The sequence below is a fragment of the Grammomys surdaster genome, unplaced genomic scaffold (genome assembly GCF_004785775.1).
Source record: "Grammomys surdaster isolate TR1022 unplaced genomic scaffold, NIH_TR_1.0 375, whole genome shotgun sequence".
Taxonomy (NCBI): domain Eukaryota; kingdom Metazoa; phylum Chordata; class Mammalia; order Rodentia; family Muridae; genus Grammomys; species Grammomys surdaster.
Genome location: NW_021604794.1, coordinates 661,846 through 674,167, shown reverse-complemented (window position 1 = coordinate 674,167; position 12,322 = coordinate 661,846). Strand labels below are relative to the sequence as shown.

Below are 12,322 nucleotides of genomic sequence, written 5' to 3'. Positions count from 1 at the left end.
TGTGAGAGAGAGAGAGAGAGAGAGAGAGAGAGAGAGAGAGAGAGAGAGAAATATGCTCATATGCATATGTGCCAATACCAGACAGAGCAGGACATCAGATATGATCTTCCATTGCTTCTGACTTGAGAAAGGGTCTTTCACTGAACCAGAAGTTTTCAGCTACCTGGGCCAACTGGCCAGGAAGCTCCTGGTAGCTTCCTGTCCCCACCCCAGTGCTTGGATTGTAGACATGGGAAGCAGAGCACTATCCAGCTTTGTATGTGGATGCTGAGAATTGGTTGTATTCAGAACTTTTCCTGGGAAAATGCAGCACACACATTTACTCATAGCACAGAGGGAACTTGTGACAGAACAAAGTATAGATACCACCAAAGCCCAACATGGTAAACCAATGATTTTTATTGAGGTTACTTATGGGAGTATGGGTGAGGGGCTATTTACAGGAGCAGCAATGACTTGAAGACAGCTATATTACCAAAGCTTACCCCATGTGCATGAGAGCTCACAAAGGTAGAAACTAGAGGATACTGCACAACCTGTAGGCATCTCTACAAGTTGGAGAGGGTCTCTGTGTCTCCCTCTCCCTCTCCTTCTCCCTCTCCCTCTCCCTTCCCTCTCCCTCTCCCCTCTCTGTCTCTCTCTGTTTCTCCCTCTCTGTCTCTCTCTGTCTCTCTCTGTCTCTCTCGTCTTCTATCAGAAAGTCTTCTTTGTAGCCTGGCTGTGCTGGTTAGTTTTAGGGACTTGCTGAGGCCATCTTGAGTTGTTTCCCTTTTCCTGCAGGATACAATGTTTCAGTCTTGGAAGAAACTGTTATACAACAAAGTTTGAACTCAGGTTTTCAGAGTGACTGCTCTTACCTCTTACAACTCCCTATTCTTCCATTCCTTTCTGTTTGTGGCAGGGGCATTCAAACCCAGAAGCCCACAAAGAAGTAATCTACCACCAAACTATACCCTTACCCAGAAAAAGGATTTAGGCTAGGATCCTGCCATAGGTGTCTCAGCTGGGCCACTGTGATGGTGGGGACAGCTTTTCTAAGCAGAGTAATTGGAATCAGTCCACCAGACTGTCTGACTTAACTATCTTCCTTTGCAGAGACCATTTTGCCTTACTTGTGAAATCCTTGCTGGTTGCTTTTAAGGTTTTGACATTGATATGGGGGATCTCGACATTAATTTTCTTTGCATAAAATGGTACCCCCTAAAAATGTAACATATTGTCAGAATATAGGTTAGAGGGGACATTGATATGTGTTTCTCTCATCCCTCCACTGCTTCTGTCTACGAGCAAGGATAGCTGCCTGTCAGACTTGTGATGAGCTCTTGTAGAAAGCTTGTGTTGCCTTGGCAGCATGAGCTACCTACAAGCTTGTGAAGCTTAGCAGCTTAGGACTCACTGCCCTCCAGAGATACCTAGGGTTTATCTCTGTATCCTGCACCTGAGCTGTAAACATTGCAATTAAAAGGCTAATAGGATTCAGCCCACAGCATGACTGTCTTCATGGGAAATCTCCTGGAGCCTTTTTTTTGTTTCATTTTTTTTTTTTTCCAAGACAAGGCTTTTTCTGTATAGCCCTGGCTGTCCTGGAACTCACTCTGTAGACCAGGTTGGCCTCGAACTCAGATCCACCTGCCTCTGCCTTCAGACATGCACCACCACCACCTGTCTTCCAGTCTTATTCTTGTTCTTCCCAGTATTCCCCCCGACCCCCGCATCTAATTGGTCAGCAGTTCACACCTAGTGTGTGAGTATGCTATTTCAAGAAGTTACCAGTGCTCCCCCCCCACTCACACACACAAGACCCCCCCTCTACACACACAAGAGCTTCCAACCCAATTAAGATGAAGACTTTGCATCAAGCCTCCATTTGAATCTAATTGACTGGGAAGCCTGAAGCTTTTTAGGTAATATGTTCTAAGGCAGACTATCCACATCCCAGTTACTATGGGAACACAGTGTTTGTGCACACTGACAGTCTGGTCTCCCAGTGTCTGTCCCAGGACTGAGTAGCTTGAGTCAGAATTGACTCTCCTGTCTTGTGTCTTCCAACCATGCATTCTGTCTCTTCCTTGTTCCTCCTGGACTTGTTCTCATCTTCTAAACCCTTCTCAGGAAGCCTTTTTGGACCACCCATCCCAACCCATGAACATTCTCCCTCTAAGCCACTGGGAACATCTCAGCCTGGGCTGTGAGTTGTTTGAGGTTGAGAAGGCATGTTGTCCTGGCTTCTTCAGCAGCCACCACAGTGCTGGTCTGTAAAGAGAAGGAGATGCATGTCCTAAAAATATTTCAGATTCAGTGCTGACAGGGACTTCTCACACTTATATGCTACATCATATGGAAGTCTTCAGAGTCCTGCACATGCATTTGAGCCCTAGTTAACCTGTTTTGTGAGAATTGATGAGGTCCTTTTACAATCACCTAAGGAAAGGAGTCGGAGTATATAGAAGACTTGGCTATTTTATGGCTTTGTAGAGGTAACAGGAAACTCTTTATTGAAGGGCATCTCTCCTGGCTTGCTATTTCACCTACAACATAAACCTACACCTCTTTCAAAAAGCCCTTTGTGAAATGTTTCTTGGTTTTTAATATTTGGAACCAGTGATGGCTAGGCTTCCTCTCCTCACCTCAATCCGTCTTCCTATTTTGCAAAGTTCTCAGAATCTGTCCTTTTGAAAGCTCGGCTAGGAGGTTTTGCTTTTTAAATGAATTTCAGATTATCTTGGCTATTTAACATTCTCCTTCAATTTTTCTTCTCAGAACAGGACTGTCCTGTCGGCTTTGCCTAATAACAGCCCAATTTTTTAGCCGGGCGGTGGTGGCGCACGCCTTTAATCCCAGCACTTGAGAGGCAGAGGCAGGTGGATTTCTGAGTTCGAGAGTTCGAGGCTAGTCTGGTCTACAGAGTGAGTTCCAGGACAGCCAGGGCTGCACAGAGAAACCCTGTCTCGAAAAAACCAAACCAAAAAAAAAGAAAAAAACCAGCCCAATTTTGCAATTTTTACTAGGTCAGCAGGAGATTTGCCCAAGTGCTGCAGAACCTAGCCCTGTGTTTATTCTAGGTTATGGAGCAGCTTTTGAATCCGTACTTATTTATTCTACAGGCTATAATCACACACTGGAATTTCTTTCTGCTTAACTCTCCTTGACCTTGGCTGTTGCTCACTAACACACCCCACAAGCTGCTCCTGGGGCTATTTGGAATGTGCCTATTAAAAACCTCAGGGGACATGTGTGAAATTTTACTTCATTTTTTTAAAGGTGACATTTTGACAGACTCGATCTACTTATTACAGATTATTAATCAGGGTTGTGGGATCTCTTGGAAACATTCTAGAAGGAAAATGTTTCTTTTTTTTTTTTTTTTTTTTGAGTAAAACATTTCAAGTCCTTTCTCTGCCTGGCTTTGTAGAGAGGTAGCTTGGTCAGGTTAGTAAGTCCATAATGGTTTCACTCTGAGCTGTTTTAACTTCTGGGGTTCTTCCATTTTAGTCACACACGGACTCTTAATGGTGGGAGAGTCTACTGTCTGCTGCCCACCCTCTACTGTCTGCCAGCTCTTTTTCACTAGGTAACAGTAGAGTGGTAAGAGAATACTGTTCAGAATATCTTTATATTGGATGCTGGACAGACAGTCCAGTGGTTGAGAGCATAGCCTGCTCTTCCAGAGGACCCAGGTTCTGTTCCCAGTACCCACATACCAGCTCTCAGCTGTTTATGATCCCAGGGATCTGACACCCTCTTCTGGACTGGGAGGGCACTGTGTGCACATGATACACATACTTTCAGGTAAACCCTCATACACATAAATAATTTTTTAAAAGTGATCTTTGCTTACAAAACAACAAGCTAACTAGAAAGCGTGTTGGTGATGCCTGTTGTTTTTCTGCTCCAGGCTGCTGTGGTGGTGGTATTCAATTTTGCCATGGTTCTGCTCATTTTTCCGGCAATTCTCAGCATGGATTTATACAGACGTGAGGACAGAAGATTGGATATTTTCTGCTGTTTCACAAGGTACATTCAGGTGCCTGGGACCTTCATTCTTTGGATATATAGAAAGACTATTTAAAGAACCCTTCCAGTTGGGACTTCTTCAAAAGGGAATGTAGCTAATAGGGTTTGGGTTAGTATTATGGGATAGGTAAGGATATTAGTCAGAGGGCTCTGGGGCACATGTGAGCTCCCACACTTTCCCCGTCCCGCACCTGAATATATCCATAATCCTCCTCAAGGATTCTGCTGCATGTTGTCATTTTTCTGGATCATAAACCTGTGTCTGTTGATCAGAGAACTCTTCAGTGAGAGTCTGGAACAAAGCAATGCTGAAAACTGCCCGTGTAGAACACATTCAGGGGGATGGGATTTCATCTTTAGTTTTTTCGTTCTTTGGTGTTATGACTTGAAGGGGTTTATCTTCATTTCAGGATCAGCTCCACCTTGCCTTGGGCTTGATCACATCTCTATCCAGAGCAGTTAGGCGGTGCTTAACAGAGTGATATCAGTGGGTAGTTTCAGTCTTAGCAGAAATGCAAGCCCTCCCTCTGTCATCTATACTCTAGGTGATGTATGTACTACACACTATAGCATGTTTATCTTTTGTCTTTCAGTCCCTGTGTCAGCAGGGTGATTCAAGTTGAACCACAGGCCTACACAGAGCCTCACAGTAACACCCGGTACAGCCCTCCACCCCCATACAGCAGCCACAGCTTTGCCCATGAAACCCACATCACTATGCAGTCCACGGTCCAGCTCCGCACAGAGTACGACCCTCACACACACGTGTACTACACCACCGCCGAGCCACGCTCTGAGATCTCTGTACAGCCTGTCACCGTCACCCAGGACACCCTCAGCTGTCAGAGTCCTGAGAGCACCAGCTCCACCAGGGACCTGCTTTCCCAATTCTCAGACTCCAGCCTCCACTGCCTCGAGCCCCCCTGCACCAAGTGGACACTCTCTTCCTTTGCGGAGAAGCACTATGCTCCTTTCCTCTTGAAACCCAAAGCCAAGGTAACCCTCCACCACGTGTGGCTTCCTACCTTGAAAGATACGTGAATGGTTGGCACCTTTTGTATCACCATGTGCATGTATGCTATGGGAGAGGTCCTCCTGACTAGGACTGCAAAGCTCATGACCACTTGAATGAACAGGTTCCTACAGGGGAAGAAGGTTCCAGATATTAATATGTAGCAGATACTAATATGAATATAAACAAGCCCCTCACTTTGTAAACATTTTTCTTCTTCGTGAGATTCCTTAAAAAGAAGATCTAGTGTGGCGTTATGTTTTTCCCTCTGGGAAATTGACTACCTAATCTCCTGTGCTAAGCCTGGGCTGTTGTGTAGAAGGGAGTAAGGAAATCAGTTGGTACCGTCTTCTGAGTCTCACCCGGTGCTCCTTTGTCTGTTACAGGTTGTAGTAATCCTTCTTTTCCTGGGCTTGCTGGGAGTCAGCCTTTATGGAACCACACGAGTGAGAGACGGGCTGGACCTCACAGACATTGTCCCCCGGGAAACCAGAGAATATGACTTCATAGCTGCCCAGTTCAAGTACTTCTCTTTCTACAACATGTATATAGTCACCCAGAAAGCAGACTACCCAAATATCCAACACCTACTTTACGACCTTCATAAGAGTTTCAGCAATGTGAAGTATGTCATGCTGGAGGAGAACAAGCAACTTCCCCAGATGTGGCTGCACTACTTTAGAGATTGGCTCCAAGGTATGGCTGTGGCAGGCCGCCATTGCTTTGCACATTTCTGTTGTTCTTGGGTCTTACTTAGGATTCCCTTCTGACCCCCATGTGAAGGTGTTTCGTCATAAAGGAACAGCATGGGTTTTTTATTGTGTGCCCCCCCCTCTTTGAGACAGGATTTCCCTGTATGGGCTTGGCTGTCCTAGAACTCACTCTGTAGACCAGGCTGGCCTCTCAGAGATCCTCCTGCCTCTGCCTCTTGAGTGCTGGGATTAAAGGCAAGTGCCACTACACCCAGCTAGTTTTTTAAGATATACTTTGTGTGTGTGTGTTTTCCTGCATATATGTATGTATGTATATCCTGTATGTGCCTAATTCCCGAATTCAGAAGAAAGCACTGGATTCCTTAGAACCAGAGTTGTGGATGGTTGTGAACCAACACATGGGTGCTGAGAACCAAACCCAGGCTCTCTATAAGAGCAGTAAGTGCTCGTAAGTGCTGAGTGCCTCTCCAGTCTTTTTTACATGAAGCCCACTTCTCTGGCAACCTCCCAGCTCTGGCTTTTTGTAACTATCTGAGCAAGAGCCTTTTAACTCATTCATGAACATGCAGTGGGGAAAGACATTTGGAAATAGGCAGCCTGGATGTTTCTGTTGCTCTTTTCCCTCTGTGTGGCAGCTGGTTTAGTGACCAAGTGAAATTAGAGTATTTGGTGGGATTTCTGAGCTAAATTACAGCCTACTGTAGCAGTGGATTTGGGTCAGCCGTTGGGTATTTTGACTGTCTTTTAAGATTTCACTCATATACTTTGGGTTCGTAGCATATTTGAGTGGAAGGTACACACACACACACGCACACACACACACACACACATACACACACACAGCTTGCTCTCCCCAGGCCTCCCTGTTTGTCAACATCCAGCACTTAAAATAGTGTGTGTGCTTTACCCTCCCAGTTGACCATAGACACCATTGACCTCAAAGAGCTCCATACTGACTATCCTTTCATTTGGCAATGGACTTAAAAATGCTTAGCTATATCCTGTTGTTTTACGAAGAGGCAGATCCTGCCCCCCTCCTCAGTTTTATCTAATGATTTGTGTGTGAGGGTGTGTATGTGCACTATAGTATGTATATTGAGACCCAAAGACAACTTTCCTCTTTCCACCATGAGGGTCCTGGAGATCAAACTCATCGGGTTTGGTGACAAGCACCTTTTACCATGCTAGACACATCTCTCGGAAATATTAGTCAGCTGGGGAAAAATATAGGATGGTCTGAGTTTGGTTGTAACTACACACTGACTGAATATGAAGGGCGTTCAGTGGTTCTCAAAGCATCTGTTCATGTTGACGTGCAAATTACAGTAGACCATCAAGACCATTATCCACACAATTCAAACCAAATTGCTTTTATTGGAGTACCCAACTAATTCCAACCCCAGTATTTGTTGGCTTAGATTATCCCAGTGGCTGTCTTAGTTTCCCACTTAATTAGGCTTGTTTAAACACACATTTAAGTGCCCTCTTTTTGTCTTAAGACAGCCAGTTTCCCTTTGAGTTTGCATTAGGTGATAAACAACTTGATTTGACAGGAATTGGTGTTGAGCAGTGACTAGAATTTGCTTATACATGTGTGCCAGGTCCCACTTTGTTTGGGGGACGGTGGAGAAAGCATGACTTTACTGTCACAGCCCTGGAATCCCAGGAGATTAACTTAAATTCACATTTTATTTTCTTACTCTTGGTCCTCAAGGCATTGTTTTTTAAGTAGTGAATTAACAAAGCCAGTTGAGAGAGTCTCTACCCCACCCCAACATTGACTAAAGACATGCAAATAACTTGCCACAAATGACAAAGAAATCTCCTGAGCTGAGTGGAAGAGGGTGTTGTTGAATGTGCTTTCCAGTGTCTTCCCTTTGGTGTGGTAGGCCAAGGTTGGGAAGGGTAAGCAGAGGCAGTTTGAGGGATACCCTTTTAAAGACAGTATTAGTTGTAGTTTCACCTCTTATAAAACCCAGAACATTCAGATGCGTAGAATATCTGTTTATTTGAACCACATTTTGATTGCTAAGCAAGAAGCATCCAGCTAACCAATTGTGCCCGTGGATGCTAAGATGACAGAATCCCATACAGCCCTGGAGCTGTAATGCCTTCAGGGTCCTACAAAGCACTAGTCACAAGATACCAGGGTTCTAGCCTGCAAGGCATTATTTAGACCTACTAAGTGTTAACTTGGGTCTTTGAATATTCCAAATACTTGTGTGTAGTTTTGAAGTCCTTTGTCAATACTCCAATAGTTACTTTGTTTTTTTCAGTCTTAAATAAAAACTATTTAATGGCTAATACAGGCCATTTTGAAGGACTGCACTCTACCTCTGAGACATATTCCGAGCTCTCATAGGACATCCGTGGTAAAGTTGGAGATGAAATCTAACTGCATCACGTACAGGGGGTGTTCATTTTTTATTCATACTGAATTACATGAATGAAATGTATTTTCATTTCTAGGGGCTTATATATTTGGGTAATTCCTTTAGCCTAAACTCAAAATGATTTTCCATTTAAAGTGTTTCTAGTGAGAGAGCTGAAATGTAAGGTTTGGCTGTAAACTGTTGGAATGTAAATGTCAACCAAAGGGCAAGTGTTTGGTGTCCAGCCTGTGGAAGTGGAGATTTTCAGTGGTCAGTCAGAAAGTACTAAAGTGGTCGTGAAAGAACTTTACTGTTCGTGGTAGTAGCTGTAGAGCACATTGGGGCCAACCTTGTATAGAATTCGTTAAAAGTTGGTGGCAGGACACACACACAGACCCTTAGGTATTGCAGAAGTCTCTGTGAATAGACCTTTACAAATGTATTCTCGGTTATCCACTTTGACACCAGATGCTGCTGGTACCTGGGCTAAGCTTCTGGTATTTTCCATGTATTTTGCAATTACTTCTAACAGCATGCTATACTCAGAGCGGGTTTCCACAACAAGTCATACATGTGGCTGGCTTTAGGCTTTCTGGTCTCAAAGCATAGTTCTGACTGTTACCTTCCCAGGCTCAGTCCTCTCATCTGTTAAATGGGAATGATAGTGTTAATTGTTCTCTGAGGAGGTAAGCAGCTGAAGATGGACCGCCTGGAGTAGCACTAAGCCAATAGGACCACATAAGTCTGAAGTAATAAAAGCTCTCTTCTCTCCTGGCTTGGAAAACAGACCAGGACTCTTGTAGGGGGTTGGGAGAGCAGTTGTCCTTCTCTGTTTATTTTTTTTTTCCAGAGTGGGGGTGGGGGAGAGCTTTGGGTCATAAAATAACATCTGCATAGAGTAGTGCTGCCTCTCTGTGCAAACCTTACTGTGAATAGCTGTCTGAGACTGGAAATTGCCATCCTGGTGGTACCTCTACCGAGGGCCCATGGGTGACCCAGTCTACTTCCTAACTACAATGCCCACAGCATGCTGCAGGGAGGCTTTTGTTACAAGTGCTGTTCCCTCCCTTCCCTCTCCCCATTCCCAAACACCTCACTGTGCTAAGCATTCACAAACCATGTATATTTTTTTGCTGTTTAGTTTGTTTTAGTTTCTGAAGTGCCCCCAGGCATGTCCTGAAATCGAGTAAAACGCATCTCTCTGAGTAGATGGTCTATATCACAGGGGTCTCCTGAGCAGCTGGGACTTGGGGGGTCTACTTGGGAGGTGACTGGTGAGCAGAAAGCCTGGTGGGGATGTTGGGGAGAGTACCCCCCAGGCAGTGCTCAGCTCCAAGTCTGGGTCACCAGGGCTGTCTTCTCTTCCAGTATGCTTACCTCTTTACAGCTGTAGCCAAACTGTCAGGTCTATAATGATGGTTTTGATTACAGCCGCCCAGCTGTGTGTGGTGAGCTGGTGGGCTCGCCCATCCCCCAAGCCCAGAAGGCTCACTCTTTCCCGCCCAGGGCTTGCGGTTTGTCATCTGTTCTCACAGAGCCCCACAGAGCCTCCCTGTGTCGGCCTGTGGCTTCCTGTTCTCAAACAGATCCAAATTTCCCCTGTGAGGTATTTCCCTGTGCTCCGTCTCCTCCACACACCCTTCCACTTAGAAGGAAGGGTGGTAGGGGGGAAGAGAACAGGAGGAGAGTGAATAGGTGTTGGCTGTGATCTTTACACGACCTGGCAGCAGATCCCACAGCTTGTATTAGCCGCACAAGTCAAACAGATGGATGGGATTGACAGAGCTGTGTTCCCTCACCCTGGCTCCAGGGGCAGCCAAGTTGGGAGCTTGAAAGTGATTTTACTGCTTTGGGTAGGTTTTCTGGTCTTGGTGAGGAGCTCCTGACATAGCTCCCTGTGTGGTGTGAAATGATTAGAAGGAAGGATGGATGGAAGGACGGACAGATGAACGAACGAGAGGGAGAGCTGAGCCAGCCTGGCACTTGGGAGGCAGGTGGATTTCTGTTAGTTCCAAGCTAGCCTGATCTACATAGTAAAATAGAGTTGTAGGCCAGGCAGAATAGGTAGTTAGACCTTCTCTCTCCCTTTCTCTTCCTCTCTCTCTTTTAATTCACTCTCTGTCATTCTCTCTCCCTTTCTCTCTCATTCATTCATTCTTTCTTTCTTTTGGAGGAGACAGGGTTTCTCTATATAGCCCTGGCTGTCCTGGAACTCACTATGATGGAACAGGCTGGCCACGAACTCACAGATCTGCCTGCCTCTGCTTCCTGAGTGCTGAAATTGAAGGCAGGAACTGCCATGCCCTCCTCTTTTTGTGTGTTTTCTTTAAAAGGGGTGGGTGTGTGTGTGTGTGTGTGTGTGTGTGTGTGTGTGTGTGTGTGTGTGTATTATGTGCCCATAGAGGCCAGAAGAGACAATTAGCTAGCTCTGGAGTTGAAGTTACAGGCAGTTGTGTGCCCTCCAGAGTAGGTTCTGGGGTCTGGACTTGGGTCCTCTGGAAGACCAGCCAGCTCTAAGTCATCTCCCTTGTTCCTGAACTTTAATTCCTTGCATTAAGTAAAGCATGTGTGTTTTATTCTCCCCTCTGAGCATCTATTGATTAGCTCTATTGTTAGTTTATTGACTAACAGATCAGGAGTCCTTCCTTAAGTGAGAGAAAACTGCAGACAAGTCTCCTGCCCTGCCTCCTGTCCTTGGCCTAATCCCTGCAGACCAAGGCTCTCAGGCCAGGTTTTAATGTGTTGCACATGTTTCTGTTTCTAGGACTTCAGGATGCATTTGACAGTGACTGGGAAACTGGGAGGATCATGCCAAACAATTACAAAAATGGATCGGATGACGGGGTCCTTGCTTACAAACTCCTGGTGCAGACTGGCAGCCGAGACAAGCCCATCGACATTAGTCAGGTATTTACGATATTTCAGGACACTGAACAGTTACGTCTAGGCAGCTGACCCGCGGCAGTTGGGCTGGCATTGTATAATCCCACCTTGTGTTCCATGAGGTCCTGAAGTGATACAGGATGGTAAGAAGAAGCCTGAACTGGCTCTGAGCCATCTCATCCCACCATCTAGCTATGTGACCTCAAGCTATCCAGAAAGCTTCCCTTTCCCCACCTGTCAAGTGAGGGGACAGACAGGTGTTGCCTCTAACACAATAGCAATGAGCAAAATACAGTGTTGACACTGCTGGGCATTCAGAGTTTAATACTGAAATATGTGTTATATGAAAATACACTAGTATAGTGGTCCCAGTTATATTCAGACATGGGATGGTGGATTTGTTGGGGAGCAGTCATTTGAACAGAGGTTGGGTAGGTGGGTGGCTTAGAAGATGAGAGAGGTCACTAGAGATTGAGGATGTTTTTGTTATTTAATGCTTTCTGCGGTCAGTTTGGCCTCAGCAGTAGATACTGAGTATAGGCAGCTTGCTGCTCTTGAATATGGCAAACAGAAGCACACGTTAGAAGCTGCAACCTCCCCATGCTGCTCACTCCACAGTATGAATGAAAACTCTTCCCTTTGATAGTATTCTGTATTTGAAGTACTTGGACTCTAGCATATTTCATTTGTTTTCCTCAGGCATGTTCAGGGGGTGCTTTTATACCCTGGATTTGGGGTGAGCCCCTGGCCTCTTTGCTCATGGCAGTTTACTTTCCCGTATCCTTAGGCAGAAAAACATCTCGTTAATGATCTTCTTGTCAGCTCTGCATATTGTCCCCTCTCCCTTTTGCTGGCACTAAAGGTGACAGATTTACAAAGTACATTGTTCAGAGTCATTGTGGAGTGTGAAGTTTGGTGCTTTATAGTGACATGCAATGAGCTGTCGGGGCCTGACAAGGGTACGTCAGACCAGCCTGCCTGAGAGGGCATCAGGGATGGACTGAATTGGAGTTAGGGATCAGGGAGCCTGTGGTGGGGGGCCAGGCACCAAGATATCATTTCCTCTCCTGGGAGAAAGACGAGCGCGCTGCATGCATAGAGGCCAGGAGCTGTGCTATGTAATTCCAGAGACAGTCTGAGGACCTACAGTTGTTAGAAATCCCGTGAATTAATTGAATCCAGATCCCTGCCGTCTACTTTTTTCCATCTCTTCCACCCTCTTTATTCCCCTATTCTCTTCCCTGTGAACTCCTGTCACTGGCGTTTGTTAACAAAGACCAAACGTTGGAAGGAGGCCTAGGTCTAAAGTAAACAGGAAATTTTTTTAA

General features: G+C 45.5%; 1 protein-coding gene across 1 annotated transcript in view; it reads left to right on the top strand.

The window, feature by feature from the left end:
* The window catches only part of Ptch1 (patched 1), a 65,083-nt gene that overhangs the window by 36,315 nt on the left and 16,446 nt on the right, over positions 1 to 12,322 (top strand). The window contains exons 13-16 of the mRNA XM_028781247.1: positions 3,896 to 4,014; positions 4,608 to 5,010; positions 5,413 to 5,722; positions 10,876 to 11,018. Coding sequence (XP_028637080.1) covers positions 3,896 to 4,014; positions 4,608 to 5,010; positions 5,413 to 5,722; positions 10,876 to 11,018 — 975 coding nt within the window. The remainder of the gene's footprint in view (positions 1 to 3,895; positions 4,015 to 4,607; positions 5,011 to 5,412; positions 5,723 to 10,875; positions 11,019 to 12,322) is intronic.